Here is a 22,130-nt window from a genome sequence, read left to right on the forward strand (position 1 = left end):
AGGCCGAGGGACCCCATATCATCTGGTTGTTTGAGTGGTCACATAGGGAGGGCCTAACCTGGTGGTCTCCTGGCTGAGAGATGGCCAGAAACCCATGGCTTCAACAATGGCTTTGTCAGTGGCTGGGCAATCCACTTTGTGGTAATTTTCCTACCTCTGAAGTGAGGGTAATAATAGTGTCTTGCCCACGTAAGCCTTGAGCAAAGTATCCTGAATGTATGGAAGGGCTAAGCATCACCTAGACATCAAGAAAAGCACTCAATATGATGGTTTTCAAAAATAAAATTTTTTCCACAAAAGGAATTAAAATGTTATGGCTGCAGTAAAACATGTTAGTTTTAAAGTAGACCCAGGTCAGTCTTTCACATTCTTTTGCTCACTTTCCTCCTAGGTCATGCTGGAGTCTTCAGTCTATTTAACTCTGGTGGTTTATAGTGGGTGTTGCCTGCTGGCAGCTTTGGCTTCCTGTTTTTTGCCCATTGAAACCAAAGGCCGTGGCCTGCAGGAATCTAGCCACCGAGAATGGGGACAAGAGATGGTTGGGAGAGGGTTGCACAACCCCGGAGTGACCAGGTCAAATTCCAGCTCTCAAGAATGACCGCATGGAGGATGGTACATGGAAGAATTGTGTTTGAAAAAAGAAGCGAAGCGTATCAAGCTGACCGTACTGTCACTGCCAATGTCATGTGTCAAAATGCAGGAACTTTTGATTTGGACCTAAGCAAATTGTGTCTTTACTGCTCTCTGCTCACACTCATACCAATGGTCTTGTGTAATGAGAGGCGTTTGATCTGGTCGTCATTTAAAGTTTCAGGAGAAGGGATTTCTTTAAGTCTGTTTTGTCTGCATGGTCAGCTATCAAGCTTAAAATGTCCTGTGTCAAGCAAATAGCTCACTGAATGCAATTCAGTATCAGCTGTAATTTAAAAAAAATGTAATCTTGGTGCTTAAAAGCAAAAGATTCATATTTGTTCTGTACCTGGCATAGCACACGATGGGTTCCATACACTACAGAGTAAGTTTTTCAAATTAGATGCCTGCCTTGCACTTTTTTAGTTATCAGCAACAACAAAATGTTGTGATAAACAGCAAACCTACCAATGCTTTCCAGCTCTCTTGCCTGGAAGTTTGTTCTTTGGAAATTACCAGGCACTGAGGGAGGTGTTTCGGAATGTATTCCCTGAATGTTTTCATTCCTCAAGGCAGAGTTGTTCGAGTTGGGATGAGTGTTGTTTGACTTGGAGATGGGCTGTTACAGAGAAATGGCAGTCCTTGTGGTTTGGAACAGAATTTAAGTCTTCTACCATTGCCAGAAACATTGAGCACTCTATTGCATTGGTGAAGACTGCTTCAGCCTACCAGTGTCTGTATGTGTGTGTGTGTGCGTGTGCGTGTGTGCGCGCGCGTGCGTGTGTGTGTGTGTGCGTGCGTGTGTGGAGATGCACGCTGTGGTTTACTGCATGGGTCCCGATATGTTTCTGCTCAATTTGCCTAAGTAAGTTCTTGCACTGGTGTAGCCAATACCTGTGATAAAAATGTCTTAATCTGAACAGCTGTTTGTGGCAGTTGAATAGAGCTGCTTTCAAGTATCTCCCCACAGAAACATGTTTCCTGACAGCTGGGCAGAACTCTTGGATAGCTGCTATTGTCCGTGGAATGTAATGCCAGGGTACGAAGGAATGTCATTGGCACCACGTCTTAAATAAATAGAAGTCCTGGGAGGAGCTGTTACCAGTCATCGGCGGAGGATTGGCTCGGCACATGCAGATCGGGTGTGCAGACAGGATGTCGATGCAGTTCTTGCTCTTGCTGCAAGGAGTGGTAGAGTTCAGGTGAGGACAAGTTCACTTCATATATATATATAGAGAGAGAGATTTTTCTTATATATAGCCTGTTTGTAAAGAATCTGTCACTCAACAGGGCTTCAGATCTCAAGGCTTGTTGGATGTGGAGCAAAAAAACACGCACCAGAACTCAAACATTTGTCCTCCACGTGTCTCAGTATGTTTTCAGATGTCCACCCTACAGAGCACACCACTAAATACAAGAGACACACCAATGTCTCCTCTCTAGGCCATGGGAAGCAATACATTTTAAGTAATATATGTGGTTAGTTGTTCCACAGATGGGTAGTGTGTGTAGCTGATTTTGCACAGTGTATTTTAACTCTTTTCAGGATCCAGCTCTTCTCAACAGTTCTTAACACGGGCGGGAGTGGGTCATCAGGTTTACTGTCAGGTGCAAAACAAGTGTACACACACCACATTCAGTTTTCACTTAGGGAAACCTGGGGCTATAGTGTAGTGAAACACTCCAAGAATTTTCAGGCTCTTTGTGCTGTTCCATGGAAGATCCCTATAGGAAATTCCTTATAGGAACTGAGGAACTCCAAAATGCTAAGAAAGGCCAAAGAAGTTGTTGGCATTCAGTGTTGGAGAAGCATAGGATTGGCAAGGAATGCAATGGTCTGTGCGTTCGTTTCCCATTAAAATGTGATTGCAGTGAAGGACTCTAGAAATAGTGGGTATAAGCAGGTGAACTTTTCACTTTTTCAAATTTAATATGAAAATGCAACTCGGTTCACAGAGGGATTAAGCGTTACAAGTGGTTGATGGCATAGGAGAACGTTGTCTGTTCTAGGACTAACATTTGACTTTGGTTTTGGGGATCTCTTGGTACTGAATCTCAAGACGCTGAAGTTTCACTAATGTAAGCAGCTGGAACTCTTCAGTAGCTAGCAGACCTTGGTAATAGCTCCTTCTCTTCTCCTTGCTGTAGTTGCATTAATCCCCCTCACATACAACAAAATTGAAGTGGCTTAACCCTGCAGCATGGCACAGCAGCTTCTTTTCTTTGAGCACTCACTTGAACATACAAGAGACATTTGGGAGAGAAGAAGCAAGCTGTGAATGGTATAGGCACTTGGAATTAGACCTGACTTGAGGCCCAGTTATTTGGGCTGGCAATGAATTGCACTCGCTCTAGTCTGAGGCTCTTTTTGAAAGTTCAGCTTAGCGCCAGCGAATATCAGTGGAAACATGAAACCTACAGCCTTGTGGAATTGCCATGTTAACAGCCTCATTGTCGAGCCTCTCTGCCTATTGTCTTTGAGCACCTTTCCTGAAAATTTGGCTTCTGCCTTTCAGATACTCATATGCACGCCCTTCAGCCTTTGAGTCAGCATTCAGCATTTAACAGCTTAAAACTGTTGCATTGCAAAGGCCTTCAGAGGAGGCATCAGTGACTTTTATGCGGAGTGTTTATATACATATGTATATGGAATAGAGTTGTGTATATGTACATTCCCAGTGAAGTCTTTCATTTTAAAATGCATACATATGCAATGCAGTGGCTCTTAATTCTGTTGAGAGGCTGATAGCTTTTTTTAACCTGTGACATTTACAGTATTACAGAAAAATGTGAAGGCATTTTTGCTTTTCATTTTATATAAATGCAGCACTGAAAAATATATGTAGTTATAGGAATGCCAGAATCAGTCCTGCTGAACCAACTACCTAGTCTGGGTCTTCAGCTCAGTGGCCCAAGGCAAAGCTTGCTGAAGTCAGTGGAGTTATTTCATTGCCCTTAATGGGCTTTGGATCAGACTCTGAGTAGAGAAGGACAGAACTGAGCCTTTAAGAGCTGATTTTTGCCTCCTTCAAGTCAGTAGGAGTTTGCTGTTGACTTGACTGGGAGCAAAATTGGGCCCTTTAGAAGCAGAGTTGAAAGTTTCACAAGAATAGTGCGAGTCCCCAAACATTGTGACATTCTAGCTCAGGAGTGGGCAATTATTTTGGGCGGAGGGCCATTTACTGAGTTTTGTCAAGCCATTGAGGCCCACATGACAGGTAACCGGGGGTAGATAAATATTAATTTTCTAACTTCTTTTAGGGGCCCCACAGGCTGGATAGAATGGCCTGGCAGGCCACCTCCGGCCCATGCACTGCATTTTGCCCACCCCTGTTCTAGCCCGATCACTGAGAAAACTGGTGAATGTCTGGGTTGATGCACTATAGCCTATAGTCATAAATCATATTTTGCTAATGTGGCAACATCATGGATGTATATAATAAGCTTCCAAAGATTCTGTTTTACACGCCATTCTGTATTTTTCACTGATGAAAGGTGTTAATGTAGCTTGTTCATTTGAAGAAGAAAAAAAAATATAATTTTCAATGAAACTTGGGAGCAAACAGAATTGTGGAGTTCAGAAATTTGTTAACTGTCCAATAAAGTAATGTGCAGACTTGTCATGGGGAAAATTGATTCTCCCAATGTGCTTTGATGAATGATTTCGTATTCCTACCTGCTTGCCGAAAGAACACTGAATGTTTCCTTGTGTTTGAATGTACAGTTTCTAAGCTGGATACGTTTTCATGTTTAAAAAGAAATCTTTGTGTATATCGAGCTTGTTGTACAATACTCTTTTATTTTCTTTTGTTCCCATGTTAATGATGCAACATTGGATAGTTTGATTCCACACTAGATATTTTATGTTGAATAAATGAATAGTTTTTACAATAATGTTGTGTTTTGCCAATGGGAGACCTTTAAAACACATGGACTTGTTCTGAAAGGTCAGTAGTTCTGGCGAGACTGTCCCAGTGCTCTGCTCTCCTGGGCATACGCTGCTCCTAGACTTCAGGTGGGTCCAGCACTCTGAAAACGCAGGCGTCTGTTTGAATACATGTTTCTCACCTACAAGAACTAGAGCAGGTGAGCTTCCTTATCTTCCAGAGAAATAGCCCATCAGATTATTAAAACTAAAGGATGTATAAAATATTTATTTTTCACTATTTAAGATCTGGGTTTACTTTTTGCTTTTCACTTAGCTTGGACGGTAAAAATAGTCTCCGTTAATTTGGTCTCTAATAATTTTCTAGCTAGTTCCTCTGTCACCTCTTCAGTGCAGCAATGTACAGATTACAGACATTACAAGGAACCATTTAGTTGTTAAACTGTTTCCACTGATTGTTTTTTAATGGAATCACGTATTGGCTCCAGGTCTTGCATACCTTGTAAATTTGTAATTTGTAAAACAAATTTTCAGCCAGATTTGGCCTGTCGGTATCCTATTAACCATCAACAGATACTTTCATTTTGTTGCATAGTAATTCACATGCATAATTGTCTTTCATCTGGGTCGAAATGATAAATGTCTTGCAAGTACTTTGTAACATAAGGCTGCCTGTTCTCACGTCCACATGGAGCAGTTTACCTGTGTCATTTCTTGTTCAGCTGAGTCCAATCCATAGTCCAGGGGGAAGTGGGCTCTTGCCTCATGGGGCAGAAGTAACGTAATAGTCATGAAAGACTGGGTGGTGATGGTAGCATTTAGGGGAGGATTGAAGTTTTCAGGGATTTCTCTGAGCTTTCTGGAATTTCAGGCCATTTCAGAGGGTCTCTCTTCTTGTGGAGCAGCAGGACAGTCGCATTCAGACGATGGTTTTATCGCCAACGGATCTATTTCCAGCTTGGTTCTGTGACATTATGCAGTGGTGGGTGGTGAGAAATGAGGGCTGGTTTACCAGCTGCTGGAGGTGGGATCTGTGTTTATCTATAGCAGTGATCTCCAAAGTGGGGTGTGCGCATCTCAGGGGGTGCACAAGACGATCCATTGGGGTGCGGGAAGAAAATATTAGAAGTTCTATTTATATTTATTTTTTAGATAAAAAAAATAAGAAAGAAATTAAGCTTTACTAATATTTAATATACGGATTGACACTGGATCTCACTCGGTCCGTATGTCAGACGGTCACGTGTCACATACGGTACGCGAGGTATCCTGAGGGAAGAGTGGGAGTTCCACAACGCGGAGGTACAGTAGTACAGTGTGCAGTGGTCTCCAAACTTAGTACAGTGTTACACTGAGTAGTACATGTATATAATTTATAAATAAATAAATATACATATATTGGGGGTGTGCGATCAAAAATTTTTACTGATAGGGGTGCGCGATCAAAACAGTTTGGAGACCACTGATCTATAGAACTGCTGCTACTACATGAACAGAGGTAGTGGAAGCCTCCAACCCACTCTCCCTTGCCTTTGTGTCTCAGCCCTGACAATAAGGGGATCTGAGCCCCCACATTCATTCAGCCCAGTTTTGCATAAGCAAAACTGCATCATCTCACATAATGGGAACAGGTCAACTCAATCACAGGACACTCCTGACTGCCATGTGGGGTTGTGAGATGTTAATGCTCCTCTGCCTGCTAGCAGCAGCCTGTAGGCAAGTAGCTCATTTCACGTGATGCAGATTTCAGAACAGTTTGCATACGCAGACACTAGTGGGGGGCAGTTCTTCCTGGAGGTTAGTTTGGGGGGGGGCGGGGGCAGTTCTTCTTGGAGGTTAGTTAAAATCCCACTGGGCTGAAATACCAGCGAGATGTGAAAAGAAGAGCTACAGGTCTGTTTTACTTGAACCGGCATTATCAGACCTCATCCATGTCATTATTAATGAGAGGATTGTGCACCAGCACATTTGAATCTGGCCTTTAGGATTCAGGTACATTTAAAATCTGGCTTTAAGAAAATAAGAAGGATGAGATGACAAATAAAATTACACATCTAATCGGCTCTTTTGGTGTTTTCCAACAGCCCATTTACGGGCACATTTGTCCTCTCCAACAACACAGGGTAACTGGCTCTTCCCCATGTAATCGTGAGTGCAGTGACCTGGGCTTGCTGAAAGCCAGAGTGGGAATCCTTTTTTATAGGCAAAGGACAAAAAAAAAAACAAAAAACTGGTCTCATGGGTTGGTTGTGGGTTTGTTTTTTGGGTTTTTTTCTGCTACCTTTGTGTCTCAAGCATGCCAGAGTCGCACGTAATTTCTGCAGTGAAATTTTTAATGTAGACATGCATTCCTCTGTCAGGTGGACACAGAACAACTGCTGTGTGTCAGAAGCCTTATTGTTAGCTGCAAATGGAGAGTCTCCTACTCCTCCTGGAGTTGAAGACACCCTGTTTTTGAAACCTCAACACAATAGTGGATAGAAGTGCCCCAAGTGCCTCTGTGGTGTAGCACAGTAGCTTATACAAAGGTATGTGGCTTTAGATGGGCTAGCATTAGTTGCCAGACAGTGTTAATGCTTTTAGAGAGCATTAGACATCACAGTTGGGGCATCCAGACATGTGCTTTGCCAAAGGACTGTCTTCAGCTTTCTTTTAATACATCTGTTACGTCGTCTATGGAGAACAGAGGAAGGCTGAATCTCAATTTTTGGCAAGCAGCAGTGATAGAAAGGGAGTTGGCATAGTCTGAAAATTATACAGTACAGACCAGTGGTGGTGTGGTGGGGAGTGTTGAAGAGCAAGCATATACATATTGCTGTGCTGGGGTTTTTTGTCTGTGCCCTGGGTCTTCTAAGCTACTGGCTTCTCAATGGTCCCCCAAGTCGGGCCAGGATGCTGCTGTGAAATCAGAGGTGGGACTGTGGTGGTCTGGCCTGCTTCTTCTCCTGAAGAATACTTCCGAAGAGCCTTGCCGCAGCCATGGCGCAGCCCCAGTGAATGGTGAGTCCAAAACCCCCGTGGCCATAGTTGTGTATCACCTGCAAAACACGGAAACGGGATGAGGAAAAGCCACCAAGGCACAAGGGTTGTCTCCATTATGGAGGTGCTGCTCCTATAGCTGTGCTGGCAGAGCCCTTTAGTGGAGACCTGGCATCCAACAGCAGAAGGGGGTTTCCTGCCAGTAGAGTTGTACCCCCTTTTCACAGGCCATTAGCTACAGGGACCTTGTCTCTCATCCCTCCCTTAAAGACCTGATTCCCATGCCAGACTGCCCATGACTCAGACCTCTAAAACGGGGACAGCTTGTTAGTCCCTGCCGCTAGCTTACATAAGATAACGCCACTTACGGCTGCCTTCACCTTTTAATCTCCAGAGATACCTTGCAGACATCACAGCTCAGAGGCACCCCAGGGCCCTGCCACAGAGCTTCACAGCCTCACCCCTCTGCCACCCCAAACCCCACATCTGAGATGTGGAGTTCATTCCCTCATTTCGAGGTCCTTCTCTCCCTAGGTATCGAGGCAGCTTTTCACGTTGGGCAAGGAAACGGCTGGCCAGTGGCTCACAATGCAGAGCTCTGTTTTCTGCTTTATTGAAGGGACCATAGCCATGGCCGAAGACCATAGTAGCCTGATCTAAAGCCTGCCAACAGGAAGCAAGACAGATTCCTGTTGATTTCCAGAGGCTTTGGATCATGTCTTTTGCTGCGCTGCTCTTTGCCATATACAAGAGCAGCGGCAGCAGCACAGCACACAATCACGTTCCTCAAAGTACAAAATGTTATACCCTGCTTATTATTTGTTCCTGCCAAGGTAAATCACTTTGTTTCAGCAGGAGAATGACTCATGGTTGGGATCAATAGCTACACCTCTTTTCTGCCAAGGCAGCATAGAGATGATGAGATGATAAAAGAACATAGCGATCTATAAATTAATTCTCAGACAGTGTTGCTGTGTGCCCTGCTATGGGTCCTGCTTTATATGCTGGTCTCTTTCCAAGAATGCAGACTCAGAATAATCTCCAGCTAAAAACTGAATGTATTTTCATCCAATTTAATTATATTTCCTAGCCACCGTCCCTATTAGTGCTTTAATCTCTTCTGCTGGGTTTTCCACAGACACATGCATGCAATCCAATCATGGAGTCCCAGGGCAGGCCTACTGATGAAAATGAAGTCGTTAAGGATTGACGAGGATATTAATAAAAGGGGGCTGTGCAGAGGGTCCTCAGAGCAGAAGGTGCGTTTAAACGTGGGTTGCATCGGTCTCTTCAATCACCAGAGGCGAACACACAAGGCAGCTTCACGAGATGTTACCCTGTGAATTTTGAGAAACAAGCTAGACCCCCTATCTCCTCACTGGGTAGGGTGGGACTTGACTTTTCAAGGTGCAAAGTAACTAATTTTTATGATTTCAGCATCAGATTATTCGGTGAACTGGCTACTAAAAGCAAGTTGGAGAGATATTTGTTTGGGATGGTTTGGATGGGAATGCTCCCTCTTGACCTCCAGACGGCCTTTCAGCCCTAAGAGTTTTAAACTGGAAATCACTGGAAGAAATCTTGGGGACACCTGGTCATTGTAACATGTTAATATGGACAATGATCCTTGCAATAACGAGCAGTTGATTTAGGGTCAGATTTTCATCAAATGAGATACAAAGTCACAGCCAAAACCACCACAGAGCTGGGGTTCTGGTTTTGGAAAATGAAACCACAAAACCTTGACGGAACAAACTCAGCACAGAAACACGACTGCTGTCCTGTGTTGCAAGGGGGAGCTCATCTCCAGGAGAAAAACCAGCATTAGCAAAGCATTGATACTTCATCAATAGCATCAAAACATAAGGTAAAAACTAGTTTTGTCATGTATGCTCGTTCAGCTGAGTAAAGCCGCATCCTTGATACGACACAAGGACCATTATGCTGCCCACTCGGGATGTCAGTGGATCTCTGTGGACAGTGAGACACATACCTCTGATTTTGAAAGTCCATGATGAATGGTCTCCCTCTCCAGGCGAACTCTGTAGCGCACTGGTCGCAAGCCGCTCCACTCATCCACAGCCTTGGCTTTCTAAGAACAAGAACATTTCTGCAACAATGCACCATCTCTCACTGGTTTCTTTCTAGCTGCTCAGTATTGGTCATATAGCTACCTTGAATAACTAGTCAAGAGAAGGATTTTTATGATGTGGATTCTTGTTTGCTGGGACCAGAACTGAGAACCATCATCCAGTTAATTCAGGTTGTTTAGAGACCAGAGTGATTCTGATCACAAGCCACAGGAGAGCAAATTTCAGAGGCAAAAGGCTCTGATCAGTTCTGTGAGCCAGCCGGGGCTCGGAGCAGTTTTCCATGTTACTCCATTATAACATGACAGCATTGTCATAAGCCTTTGCTTGAAGCAGCCCCGCTAATGGCCAAGGTGGAGCTGGAGCACTTTACCTGTCTTCATGTTAGAACAAGCATGGTCCTTGCACTCTACACGTGCCCGGTTTGTAATGTGCTCGGGATCTTTGTGAAGGCAGATGCCGTGGACATGTGATGTACTATGATATGCCACTATACCGAGTCATGTTCTCACAGAGCTACCTTGCGTCTGGGGTGGAAATGACGGTCTGCCACTCTGCTGCTGCAGTGTTTAGCGTTGCTGTGTTACTGAGATCATCATTCATTTGACCTAGCTACTCTCAGCTAATGCATTTGCCCTCACTGGTAGGATGGAGTTCTCTCTTGTAGGTTGTGTGCACGTCACAGCAAGTCGCGGCTCTTTAGCTACAGGCATTACAGCAATGTCTGATGGTCTAACATACCTGGAGACTCGGGAGCAGCTGGCAGCACCTTTCCCAGATGGTTTTGTGATCCCGGGGGCTGTTTTCTTCGTTCCAGTTTCCCAGCTGAAATATCCCTCCCAGGGTCACCAGCTTACTCCTGCAGAGAGGACATGGGGAAAGGGTTTACCATGCCCTCTCTGGGACCCTCTCCCGACTCTTGGAGTTGCACATTAATAAGAGAATCTGTCCACAGCTCATGAGTTCTGGTCGCACACGGAAACCTGCTGCAGGTTTCAGTCTTTCTGCTTATTTTCACTGCGTGCCTGCCCCATGCTTATGTTAAGGAGGCAGACAGCAATGCCTGCATGTCTGTCCATATACAAGTCAGTACCTAAAGCCAATAAGCACCTGAACAGATCTTGATCTTGGGCAGGACAAAGAAGTGATTGCATCCCGGGTAAAACCAGGGTAATTCTCAGAGGAGCGGGGCTTGAGGGAATAGAGCAGAAAATCCATATGAGCCTTTGGAAACTCACTGGGAGTCACAGAGATGGAAGGAAATGGACTGCAGATGCCAGAGGTTGCATAATTCAGAGGGAAAGGCAGGTCAGTGGAGAAGTACTGCCCAGCAGAGGGGACTTGGAGCTCTGCAAAGACACTGACCCACTTCTTCAGCATGCTCAGGCATGGTCAAGAGCCCAAGGCAGCTAAGGGCAGGCAGGGGCTTCTTATCTCCCTAGTTCTGTCTCTCATGTATTGTTGAATTTGGGGCACACTGGTTTAGAATTTCCTCTGGCCGAGCCTGGCTCTGCTTGCTTCAACGAGCATGCGCCGTGAAGCACTACGCTGCAGCCTAGAACGCCCCCATCGCTGGGGCTCCACGTGCTGAGGTGACTGAGGCATGTGAAGAACTGGCTCTAGCTGCAAGCCCTGGACGGTAGGACCATGGACCTGTGCTGTCCACGCTGCATGCCAGAACAAGAATCTGCATCCCAAGAGGTGGCCTGGAAACCTGGAGCTGGGGGCCTGCTTCGACTCAGGGGGAGCTTAGAAATGTGTGCTTGGCACAGGGACCTGGGGAGCATCTGGAAGGGAGAGCTTGACAGTGCCCTCTGGCACTCGGGCGTGCTTGGAACTGGATGTAAAGTATCTCAGGAACCTGCAATGTGCGTTTTCCCCGGCTGCCCCCTGCCAGGCCGAGCTGTGCATGAAGCAGGGATTCTTCACATTTAAATCCTGGAATGTGCTGTTGTTTCCTTTGGGAATCTGCCTTGTAGGCCAGCTCAAATAGCTTGAGCTAAAATAAACAGGCTGAAAGGAACTGTATATGCAGCTGGGATCGGGATATGAAACCACTTGGAATCCTTTACTGGGGAGCTATAAGCGTTCAAAGTTCATATTTACGCAGGGGCTTAATGGCTAATCCTGAAATATTAGTGTGATAGGAAGTGCCAGGAATGTAACAGTCGGGTTACAGCTAAGAAAACTCCTTTGGGCCAAAACCGCACTGCATCCTTCATCTCCAGCAGAAGCGCAGACTGTGCACATAGCACAGATTTCGTGCTCTGTGCGTGCAGACGTGCTGGCCTCTTGACTAGCTTCCACACCCCCTCAGGAGCACTCTGCCTGAGGCGCGGGAAAGCACAGGGTTAAGGCAAGCAGTGAGGGGGCTGAAGCAGGAAAGCACCTGACTTCCACACCTCGGGCATGTGAAAGGTCCCTTGGTGGTAGACCTTCCCAGGAGCTGCAAGATGCAAGGAGATGGACGACTCCTTGCCTGAGCGCAGTAGGAGTTTGACGCAGGGACCCATTCCTGGATCCTGTTGGCGTGCGGGCTGCGCAAAGTGGCTGGCAGTAGTGGAGACGCAGAAGATGTAGCACGTCTGAGCAAAGGCACAACCACCGCCCCACCACCTGTTTGCACTGAGGTTAATGAAACTGCTTCAAGGGGAAGTCAACATGCTGACATGCAAAGGGGCCCATCCTGGTCCCACAGGAAGCAGTGGGATTTTGGCCATGGGCACATCTGGGCTGTGATTAGTCCCTCCACAGGACACTTGTCCCTTTGTATTAAGCAGTGATGGCCCCTGAATGAGCAGCAAGAAGAGCTTTCAGACAGTTTTCCTTGGCTCCCACGGCCACTGCGGGAGCTCAGCACCTTTCCCTGGAGTTCTGTTCAAACAAGCTGCATGGTTGGCAGGATGGGTCCCTGTTCCCAAGGATTTGCAGTGCTACTGGGATGGAAACCGGTGGGACAGGACTCCCTTGCAGCCTGACAGCTCACCCTGGACCTCCCCAGTCTTCGGGAGTTGCAGTGCAAGTGTGCAGGCACAGCGCTGACTCTGTGCAGACAAGAGGTGGGGGTCATCTTGTTCCTGTGCATGCCCTCTGCTCCCTTCTGACATGCTGAATCAGAGGAAGCTTTGCTGTTACATACCCAGGTATAATGTACGGGGAGTTATAGATCCCAGATTCAGTGTCGTGAGTTATGATGAAATGCTTCACCCAGGGGGCCAGGACCTAGGAGATCAAGAAGACAGCACCATTCAGATCCACCCAGCATGGGACGGGACAGAACAGGTCAGGACCTCTAGAGCCAGAGGAACTGGCTGAGAAACACCAACTCCAACCCAGAGGCAAGCAAAAAGCACTGTTCAGGAGCCAAGGGAAACCCATAGCAGGGGGCCTGCCAGCCACACAGTTCCTTGTGTTAGGCTTATCCTTCATGTACCCAAGATGAACGGGGTAGATAAGCAGAGGGAGAGGCAAAGGGGCTTCCCACTAATATTCCTGAGGACCTCGTGGCATTTTTATGCATATACTAATAGCTGAGCCCTCCCCACATCTTTTACAGACAAGAAGGACTGCTCCAAGTGGGCGTGGGGCCCTGCTCAGGTTGATTCTCTGGATAGCCTCACATAGTCCAGGCTAGCCCCAGAGTTAGCCACCAGCCCACACATGCTCCTACATCCCCTGCCCTCACCTTCATGATTTGGCCGCGCCCTGGCTGTAGCTCCGGGTCCGGTTGTAGTTCCCCTGCGCGTACCCCTGTGCAGTTGATTATGACGTCCGCACCCTCTGCAAGAAGCTACCAAGAGAGAGACAGAGCAATGAACTGCACATGCGTCATCCTGCTGGGGAAAAGCTCGATCCGCTAAGTGTCCCAGTTCCCGCCCTGGGTGGAGCCCGCTCGTGCCTCGTTCCGTCAGCGCTCCTATTCCAGGCCTCAAAGCCGAGCCATGCCACGGAGCAGCCCTTGTCAGGAGTGAATGTGCTAGAGGGTAAGAGGCAGAAGGGCAGAGTTGACCCCTCGAGGCCAACTCCAGTGGAAACCCCATGTTTGAAAGACTTTACCTCCTCTGAGAGAGATCCCAGAATGGGTGCCAGCCTGCTGGGCTCGGGCATCGGTGCTTCCTTGTAATACGGATGTAGGATGCAAAGAGTGAGGACTACCTGAGCAGGACAGTGCTCGAGGCTGTGACACCCCCACCCCGTGAGTCCTGCGTGCTAGTGACAGCAACCTCCCAACATGCTGTGGGAGACCCTGGCAGATGACATGCCAGCTGGAGCCTTTGCTTCAGGAAACAGCTGCAGGAATTATGAATGCTATTCAAAATCCAGTGGGGACCGTGCGCAGCCCCCCATGCAAGGGGAAGGCTGCCGAATCCTCTTCCTCCGGTTCAGCAGTCCCCGAGGCTGCTTTCCAAGGGGCCAGCCTCCCCGCCTGTCTGGGGCTGAGGTTCTGAAATGGGACTTCCCAGCTCACCTCCCCGAAGGATCTGATCTTCCTTTGAAAGAACTTGACTCCTTGCCGCTGGAGCCTACAGGAAGAAAGGTCACTCATTACCAACAAGAAACAGCAAAGGCAAAAAACAACACCCGGTCAAAGATTTCTGCCTGGCTGGTAACACTATACACAGCAGCACTGGGGGAAAGTCCAGCAGTGACCTGTGCTGGGTGGTTTTCTTTGGCAGGCGTGGTAGTGGGATATCCTCAGTTGCCCACCATCATGAGGCTGATGGGCAAAGCGAGGAGAGGAAGGTGGGTTTGTGTTCACCCTTCAATCTACAGATTCTTGTTCAGGACAGCAGAACAGGAGAAAGAAAATTAGGGGAGTGCTCACCTCTTGGTCAACCAAGGCAAATAGCTCTTGCCCTCGAGCATCAGTGCTGTATTGAACCAACCGTAGCTGCAAGCAAAGAAAAGGAAGAACAATGGATGTGCACCAGCCTTTCAGAAGCTGATGGCTCCTGTGTGAGTGTGCTAAGCTGGGTAGCGTTCATGGCTTGATTAAAGTTAGCAACCATGAAGTGCTTTCTCTGTACAGTAGCATGAGCTGGGTAAGTGATACGGGAGGACTCCATTGCCTCCATTTCCCTGTTTCTCCCAGTTTTTGTCCTGCTGCCTGGGACAGGTCCCCTACTATCACTAAAACACAAGGAACTGGAAACTGGACTTGGTGGCCCAGAAGCCCCCTTCCAGTACTACATTCATGTGTGCCTGTTCAGGCTGGAGTACCTCACAGACTCAGGTGCAAAGAAAGGCTGGTGTCTCCCTAGAAGCACTCTGTCAGTGCAGTACACCCCTATGCCCCGTGTCGTACATCCGATGCTGTATCCACCTGCAGCAGGATGGACCTTGTGTTAGGGCAATGTGAGCAGGATTCTGTGGGACCCCTGCTAGAGATCTCTGTTCAGTGGCAAAGCTCTCAAAACTTGCCGCTAATTCTAAAGTAACGCGGACGGTGAAATACCTGTAGCCAGGGAAGAGTTCAAGCTCTTTCGGTGTCAGCTTCCTAAACCCCAGGACAATGTTTTTCCAAGATGGGTCCTAGAGAGGGAGAAACTTTGCAGGCTCGTTACCATGATTTAATCATTGAAATATGTTCACAGAGTCCAAGCAGCTGAGCATGGGAAAGAGCACATGGGAGAAGAATGCTTGGGCCGCTCTGCTGCACGGGCTCGTTCCAGAGGCAGCCAGGGCCAGACCTCCAGTGGGTCTAAAATGCCTTTGCTCCACTGGATCAGTGGAGCCATGCCAGATTACATCCTCCGAGGGTCCAGCCCTCTGCCTACATTTGCATATCACTGGGAAACCCGAGCACATGATTTCCAGGGGAGCTGGTAGCAGGGTGACATTCCCACGGTTCGGCAAACATTTCTTCACATGAGAGACGTGTTAGCCCACTTCAGACACAAGCCTCAGACCCTCTGGTGCCTTCCACCCCACCGTGCAGCTGGCTTCCTACCGGGACTGGCTGTGTGAAGAGGTTGTAGCCGGACATGGGGAAGAGTCCCATCTCCTCTGCTTCCGGGGAGCGAAGGTGTCCGAGCAGGTAGTCAAACGTCTCTTTGTTCCAGAGCCTAAAATAAAGAGGGAGGAGCACGCAGGTTTGCTGAAGGCATCCGAATAACAGAACTCACCCTGCCCCTGCTCCTATGAGCCCTGGCACCCAGTAGACTCACAGGAGCTGAAAGCAACTTGCATCGGTTTAGCAGCGGGTCTCGTGCAATTGCACAGCTCCCGAGTGGTGCATGTCTCTGCTGCCATTTTAGCAAAGGACCCAGGCCAAGGGGGCGAGGAGGTGTTCTCAGCTGGGTCCTGAACAGCAACGGTGCAAGCTGGGGAGCTGAAGCCCTGGCACCCAGGCAAGGCAAGGCTGGGGAGGGTGAGTCTGAGTGCCGGGGAGTAGAGACGGTATCCCCTAAGGTTTGCTGAGGCAAAGCCCCAGGGAACTGTTTCTAACAACAAAGGCAAATCGAGCACAGTGTAGAGGCCTCCCAGCTTGCACATCGTCTCTCTGCGAGGAAGCCCCTCCGTAGAAACACTCCGGAGCTTGCACCGACAGGAGGGGCCATTTCTGTCCTCGTCCCCTCCACGCAAATTTCCCACGGGGCTGCGATGGTGGGTGACGCACCTGGGCTCACGCACACAAGGGGCTTGTACTGGTGCCATTACCCGGGGGGCTAAAACCAGAGTGAAATGAAGCCTTGGAAAGTCTCTGGAGGCTGCTCTCATCGCCTTGGGACCATCCTCGTTCCATCCCACTGAGCAAAGGGATGGCAGATGGAGGAGTGACTGCACCAAAGGCTCCTTTCCAAGCACCAGCTGGTGCTGGAGCCTATGCGCCCTGCACTGCCAAGGGGCACATGGGACTGTGGACGGTGCCGGCCCCCGCGGGAGGTAGAGCTGATGCTAGAGCGGGGTGTCACCATAGACTAATAGCTGTCCCCGCGGCCACTAAGCACAAGGATTAGTATCACCCGCGCCCTCGTGCTCCCCAGTAGAACCGTATCCCCCAGCCCAAGAGCTGCCACTTCCCCTTACGTTTCCTGAATGTTTCCCCTGTCATCCAGGTAGGGCTGCCACAGCCCGGCGGCACCGTCGCTGGTGGTGTGCGGCGTGTATTGGTCAGCGTAGACCTCGATCTCCAGGGCCGGGACGATGGCGTGATACTGGTCGTGGATGCACAAGGCCGTGGAGAGCCCGATCACCCCCGCTCCGATCACAGCCACCCGCATGGCTGCGAGTGAGACCCCTCCTGCAGGGCCTGGACCAAAGGAATCAACAACCTGGTGCTACCGAGGAGGAAATAAACTGGCTGATCCGAGGTGCCTGAATGTGCCGGGAGCCCCCCAGAGAAGGCATGGGTTTGCTGGCTACTCGGTGGGCCTCGGTCTGCAACAGCCGCAGGACTGAGTGACAGCGGGGGAAGCGGTGCAGCTGTCCTAGATCTGCTTATCTTGAACGTAAAATCCCTGCTGACCGACCTCTCAGACACCAGCGAGAAGGCAAGTGCTCAAGGGACAGTTTGAATCGTTGGGCTTTGTGTTGTGAGGAGCGTATGCTGCTTCCCTCACCGCTACGGAGGCTGCTACCCCGACGGGAGAGCGGTGACAGCCCCGGTAGTCACATACCTTCCATGCTGCTCCGCGGACTTGCAGCTGTACAGGGCTCTGCGTTCCCGAGGCGGCACAGGCCGGCAGGGACCTCGCTTGCATACCAATGCTGAGCGCTACGCCAGTGCCAGGTGCCAAGCGAGCTTGGGCCTCTGGCCACGAGCACAGGGCTCTGGGCACGCACGTGACTCCCTCCCCGCAGGGGAACAGCCCGGGCTTTCCGAGCCGGCAAGTCACGCTCGCCTCATCCCACTCCCGGGCTGCAGCTCGCCTTCCACACCCCGCGGCCCCCAGCCCCTCGGGCCGGCGCCTGACCACCGAGCTCACTTGAGTCTCCAGACTCTGCTCCCACGCGCCGGCTGCCGTGGCACCCTGGACAGCCAGGCTTCGGACTCGGGGGAATTTTTTGCGGAGCAACAGCAGCCGCAACCCTGGGCATGCCAGGCCTGTGTCCAGCACGACGGATAGCAGGGACAACAAAGGGAAGAACTGCTCTGTTGTCCTTGCCGTGCCGGCACCCCCATGCCGCGCTACCGATGCACCTGCTCCAGGCCCCGCGGGGACCCCCACGGCAGGGCTGATGCCCCCCAGCTCACACCAGCCCCATGCTGTTGCACATTGCTTGGGTTGCAGCTCTAGTGCCCCAGAAACAGCTCATGCATGACTTGGCTGGAGGGATGAGCTGCGAGGAAGCAAGCCCACTGATGTCCTGAGGAAGAGAAGCGGCAGAGCGGGGAGGTGCCTTGTCCAGGGCAGGAGGGGGGCTCTCTAGGGCACCTCTGGAAGCCAGTCCATGATGGTAACTCATTAGCCCACCTTCCCAGGGACTCTGTGAAGAACAGACCCCTTGCTCAGCCCTGCTCCCTCCTATCTGCTTTGCATCTGGGCCTGGGAGGACTTAGCCTCAGAAAAGGCCTGCTTTGCTCCTCTGGACTCAGCGGCAGAGGCTAGGATGTGACTGTCGCTGCTGATCTCCTCTTCCACCGCTCCCTTGCTGGTCAATGAATAACCCAAGACCTCACCTGCGGGGAGAGACAGGTCCCCAGGAGCTTCTGGGGTCTCCGCAGCACACGTTCTCCCTGCACGCTGTTCGCAGCGGAGGGCGCAGTGGACAGTCCGAGGTTCATTTGCCACCAGGGCAAAGATCTGAGTCTAACATTTGCTGCTTTTGCTGGCAGGGAGACAGGGTCAAAGTCTCCCTGCCAGGGTGACACTTTGGGGGGAGGAGGTGGAGTTTTCCAGCCCTTCCCACAGCAGAGCAGCCCCTTTCCGCTTGCTGAGCCGAGGAAGGCAGGATCTCCAGGGTCTACCAAAAGAGGTCGTCACTGGCACCCTGGAGGTCCTTTGTCTCATTAGAGCAGGCGTAGCACGTAAAGCAAAGGAGCCAGGACTCCCGGGTTCTCTTCCTGGCTCTGCCATGGGCTCCGAATAATTCATTTAGCCTTCATTGCCTCAGTTTCCTCATCTGTAAAATGGGTATGATTCTTTTCTGCCTGACATGTGGGCCATGGGGGGGAACTGCTGGATCCAAAGCATGCCGAGATCCTCACTCCTCTTGTCTGGATAGAGAAGAGCAGCGCATAGGACTCCAAGAACAGCCTTGGCACCATGGAGCTGGAGCAGCTCTTAGCAACCAAATGGGCTTTATCAGAGGAGAGTGGCAATTAACTGCTTCCAGAGCCACTCTCAACCATGCGAAGAAGACAGGGCCAAGGCTGTTACCAATACACCTGGGAGCAGCAGGGAGCCTTGCCTGCATGGTTGATTTAGTAACCGCTGGCTTTCCCAAGTGTATGGTGTCCCCCTTTCCCTCCTCTCCAATGAAGTTCTCTTGTGTTAAACCCTTCGAGACTCACTGCCTGCGAGGGGGGCATCCAGGCAACATAATTTCCCAGATTCAGGGGTTTCTTTGGTGGGGGAGTAACTTGAGCTGGTGGCATTTAAATATTTTCAGAAAGAAACAGACACCAGCCCTGGTAGGAGAGTCAGCCAACACTTCCCCCTGCACAGCCAGGATGGGTGTCAGTTTGGAGAGGGCATTTTCCCCCCCAATGTGGGAAAACACCAGAAGCATACCGTGGTGGTTAAGGTACGGGGGAAATGTGGGCAGCACTGGGCCGGCGTGAACACAGACTCTGCTCTCAGCAAGGAAGGAGGTTGGGTATGCTGAGTGGGAGCACGGGGGGGAATTGAAGCTCCGGGCTGGCAGGGCCTAGCTCTCAGCAGCCACTGATGCCGCGGGTGATAAGTCACTGCAAGCCACGCACAGGCCCTAGAGCAGCCTACTGATGGCTCCAGTCATTCCTCAGGCCATCAGCTGCTATCCGACCCCCTCTCTGACACACACGAGACCGTGGGGGAGGATGGGGGGCAGCATGAGATACCATGGACTCCGGTGCCCAGGCACGGAAGTACGCTCAGACAGGGCCCCTTTGCCAAGAAGGCCCAATTAGCACAGACCCTTAGGAGGGGCTGTGAGCACAGCACCATTGGCTTCGATTGTCTGGGAGGGACGTAGCGGGGAAGGTCTCAGTTAGAAAGGGCTTTACATACAATCGGTAAAGCCTCTTACACTAATTGCTCTGTTGCTCATCTGCTCTTTGCTTTTGGCGATGCTAACCCCTTGCGCTTTCCTTGCTTAGGTCATAACGCTTCGCTCTTGTCGTCGAGGATTTCAAAGCACTTTGCCAATGCGACTCCAGCCGAGCAGCAGCTCTTTTAAAACAAAAAAAAAGAATCAGGATCATCATCTCCACCTTACAGATGGGGAGGTGGGAGCTTGGGGAGCTAAAATGAGGTGCCTACGCTTCCACCTGGAGTCTGTCGCAGAGCAGGGAACAGGCCCAGCATGTCTTGACCTCATCTGGAGCATGAGTGTCAGCTTGCAAGGCTGGGCCACGCGAGAGATACCAGCTCGTATGACAGCACTTTGCTTTAAGTCAGTGGCTGCTGCTACCACCTCCCCCCTGCCTGACTCAGGAGCCTTCACCTGGCCCCGGTGGTGGAGCTGTTAAATAGTATTGAGTCACCCCCTCCATCCTTCGCGCCCAGTGCTCCCGAGGCAGCTGCGGTCCCAGCCGCAATGACACGTGAGAGCACAGCGATCTATTTAACACGTGCCCATCCTTCTGTGCATCTTTTGCATGCTCAGAGCCAACCAACACATGCCCACCTTGCGGGGCTGTCACCTGCCCAGCACTACTGCTGACTCCCTACAGCAAAGGCACCTCCCGTTGAGGACGCACCATGCTTTCCTCTTCCACAAACGGTTGGTTCCCACACCTGGCGGGGGGTAAAAGAGGCTGGGATCACTGTCTGAGCATGGTCACTGGGCTTGCTTGAACGGCTGTTTGTAAAAGCTGTTGCACTGTCAGCCCCGTTCCACCTCTACCTTTGCCTGTCCCTTCCTCAGAGGAAGGCATTTGTGGACCCTCTCTTCCATCAAATGCCAGTGCTTAATTTGTTCCTGTAACAATGGGCTAAATCCTGCTGTTCTGACTCAGGTCAAACACCTATTAAGGTCAACAGGTGTTTGCTCAGATGCGGCTTGACGTAGGGCGTGCCACGTTCGCTCTGTCTCTTGGGGCCCTCAGTGGAGCCTCGAAAGGCTCACATCAGACGCCCTCTGAAATGCACCACCCACCTCCGCGGGGCTGACCTGATCCTGCTCGAGGCGGGGACAGTCATTACCACCCCGGGACAGAAGAGAGCTGGAGTCAGAGGCCGACTGAAGTCAAAAAGGGGCAAAACCCGAGGTGCCGCCCTGCTCACCAGCCGTGAGTCCGAGAGCAGAGCTAACCTCCCTCCGTCTGAACGGAGACATGCTCCAGATCAGCGTGGCGAAAGAGGAGCCTCTCTGCCACTTTGAGGGACCTTCTGCATGGGCACGGGCAGCTCTAGGACTTTGAAAAGTGGGGTGAAGATGGCATGGTGAATCATCCCATATAGCACAACACCTATTTTTCTCCAGGTAGGAAGAAACATGAAGCTTTACTACCGTGCTAGGGGCTGGGCTGGATGATTCAATTTACTATTTGTTTTTGCTTCGATCCAACTTTATCAGAATGAGTTAAAAACAGTCTGCCGGGCTGTGAAAGAGGAGCTTCGTGAGCAGGAGCAGCGAACAGACAACAGAACAGCAGCAGAAAGGCCCTGGAAAGGGAGAGCGGTCATTCACTCCTGTGGCATGAAGAGTTTAGAAGGGACCGGGTAGATTTTCATGAGCCGTGAAGTCACTTGAGGCTCTCGCCGCTGCCAGGCAGCCGGCTTTCAGCTCGGGGGGCAGCAGGGATCAAAGGGAGGTGCATCCGCCCCTGCACACAGACGAGGCTGCCTGTGTCCTGCCTTCCCTCTGCAGTTTGGAGGACACGTGGGGGCTCCGAGACCGACGCAGGGGCTCCCGCGGGGCTGGCTCTACACGTCCTGGCCCGGCGCGACATTGCTCCTCATCTGGGGCGTCTCCCTCTCCCTGCCAGGCGAGGGGGGCCGCGGGCGGCCGGGGACGGATGCAGGGAGGGTGTGCGGGTGCACCTGCACCCCTCTCACATGCCTGCTCCACTCAGAGCATAAACCCCGCCGCCTGGCAGCGGCAGCAGCGTTTGCAGCCAGACAGCGCCGAGGGAGTCCGTTGACTCGGCGGCTCTTCCTCATCTACTTGGGAAGTCTTCACTGCACACGTGAAGGAGCCTCTCTCCACGGAGCGCGCCTTTGTTCCCCACGCGCTGTCCGCCCGGCCGCCCCGCTCCTGCCTCGCGGCCCGCAGGCGGCCTCAACTCCCTCCAGCCGCGCGTTGCGCTTCGACCTGGCGCTGGCGCCGACGCCGCGGCCGCCCCTCCGCTCCAGGGCGATGCTCGCCGCCGCGTCTTGAGGCGGCTGCGGAGCCCGAGCCCGGAGCCGTCCACGAAAGCTACAGGTCTCCGCTTCCCACGCGAGCCGCCACCTCGG

General features: G+C 50.8%; 2 protein-coding genes across 7 annotated transcripts in view; one reads left to right on the top strand and one right to left on the bottom strand.

Annotated features, from left to right (window-relative positions):
- The window catches only part of SVOP (SV2 related protein), a 37,089-nt gene extending 29,593 nt beyond the window's left edge, over positions 1 to 7,496 (top strand). Inside the window, exons 13-14 of one of the 3 annotated variants that reach the window (XR_016444327.1) lie at positions 392 to 1,832; positions 1,904 to 7,496. Coding sequence is in view for 1 of the 3 variants with exons in the window: in XM_090063806.1 (XP_089919932.1) it covers positions 392 to 598 (207 nt within the window). In the remaining 2 variants the exon portion in view is untranslated. Of the gene's footprint in view, positions 1 to 391 lie in introns of all 3 variants that reach the window. The other 2 variants (XR_016444328.1, XM_090063806.1) reach the window with 2 other exon arrangements.
- DAO (D-amino acid oxidase) lies at positions 6,829 to 21,320 on the bottom strand. 4 transcript variants are annotated; one of them, XM_090063811.1, is made up of 13 exons: positions 21,184 to 21,320; positions 19,759 to 19,901; positions 16,615 to 16,837; positions 15,536 to 15,650; positions 15,041 to 15,117; positions 14,411 to 14,476; positions 14,054 to 14,108; positions 13,642 to 13,701; positions 13,271 to 13,375; positions 12,725 to 12,807; positions 10,327 to 10,444; positions 9,489 to 9,587; positions 6,829 to 7,554 (listed from the first exon to the last, which is right to left on the bottom strand). In XM_090063811.1, the coding sequence occupies exons 3-13, from the start codon at positions 16,806 to 16,808 to the stop codon at positions 7,423 to 7,425; spliced, it is 1,104 nt and encodes a 367-aa protein (XP_089919937.1). In that variant the 5' UTR covers positions 16,809 to 16,837; positions 19,759 to 19,901; positions 21,184 to 21,320; the 3' UTR covers positions 6,829 to 7,422. The 4 variants fall into 4 exon arrangements, with proteins under 4 accessions (XP_089919937.1, XP_089919936.1, XP_089919935.1 ...); XM_090063810.1 differs by lacking the exons at positions 19,759 to 19,901; positions 21,184 to 21,320 and adding an exon at positions 18,209 to 19,733; XM_090063809.1 differs by lacking the exons at positions 19,759 to 19,901; positions 21,184 to 21,320 and adding an exon at positions 17,205 to 18,186.
- Positions 21,321 to 22,130: the final 810 nt, after the last annotated feature.

This window comes from Crocodylus siamensis, chromosome 9, assembly GCF_052110815.1.
Source record: "Crocodylus siamensis isolate JL-2025a chromosome 9, ASM5211081v1, whole genome shotgun sequence".
Lineage (NCBI taxonomy): Eukaryota > Metazoa > Chordata > Crocodylia > Crocodylidae > Crocodylus > Crocodylus siamensis.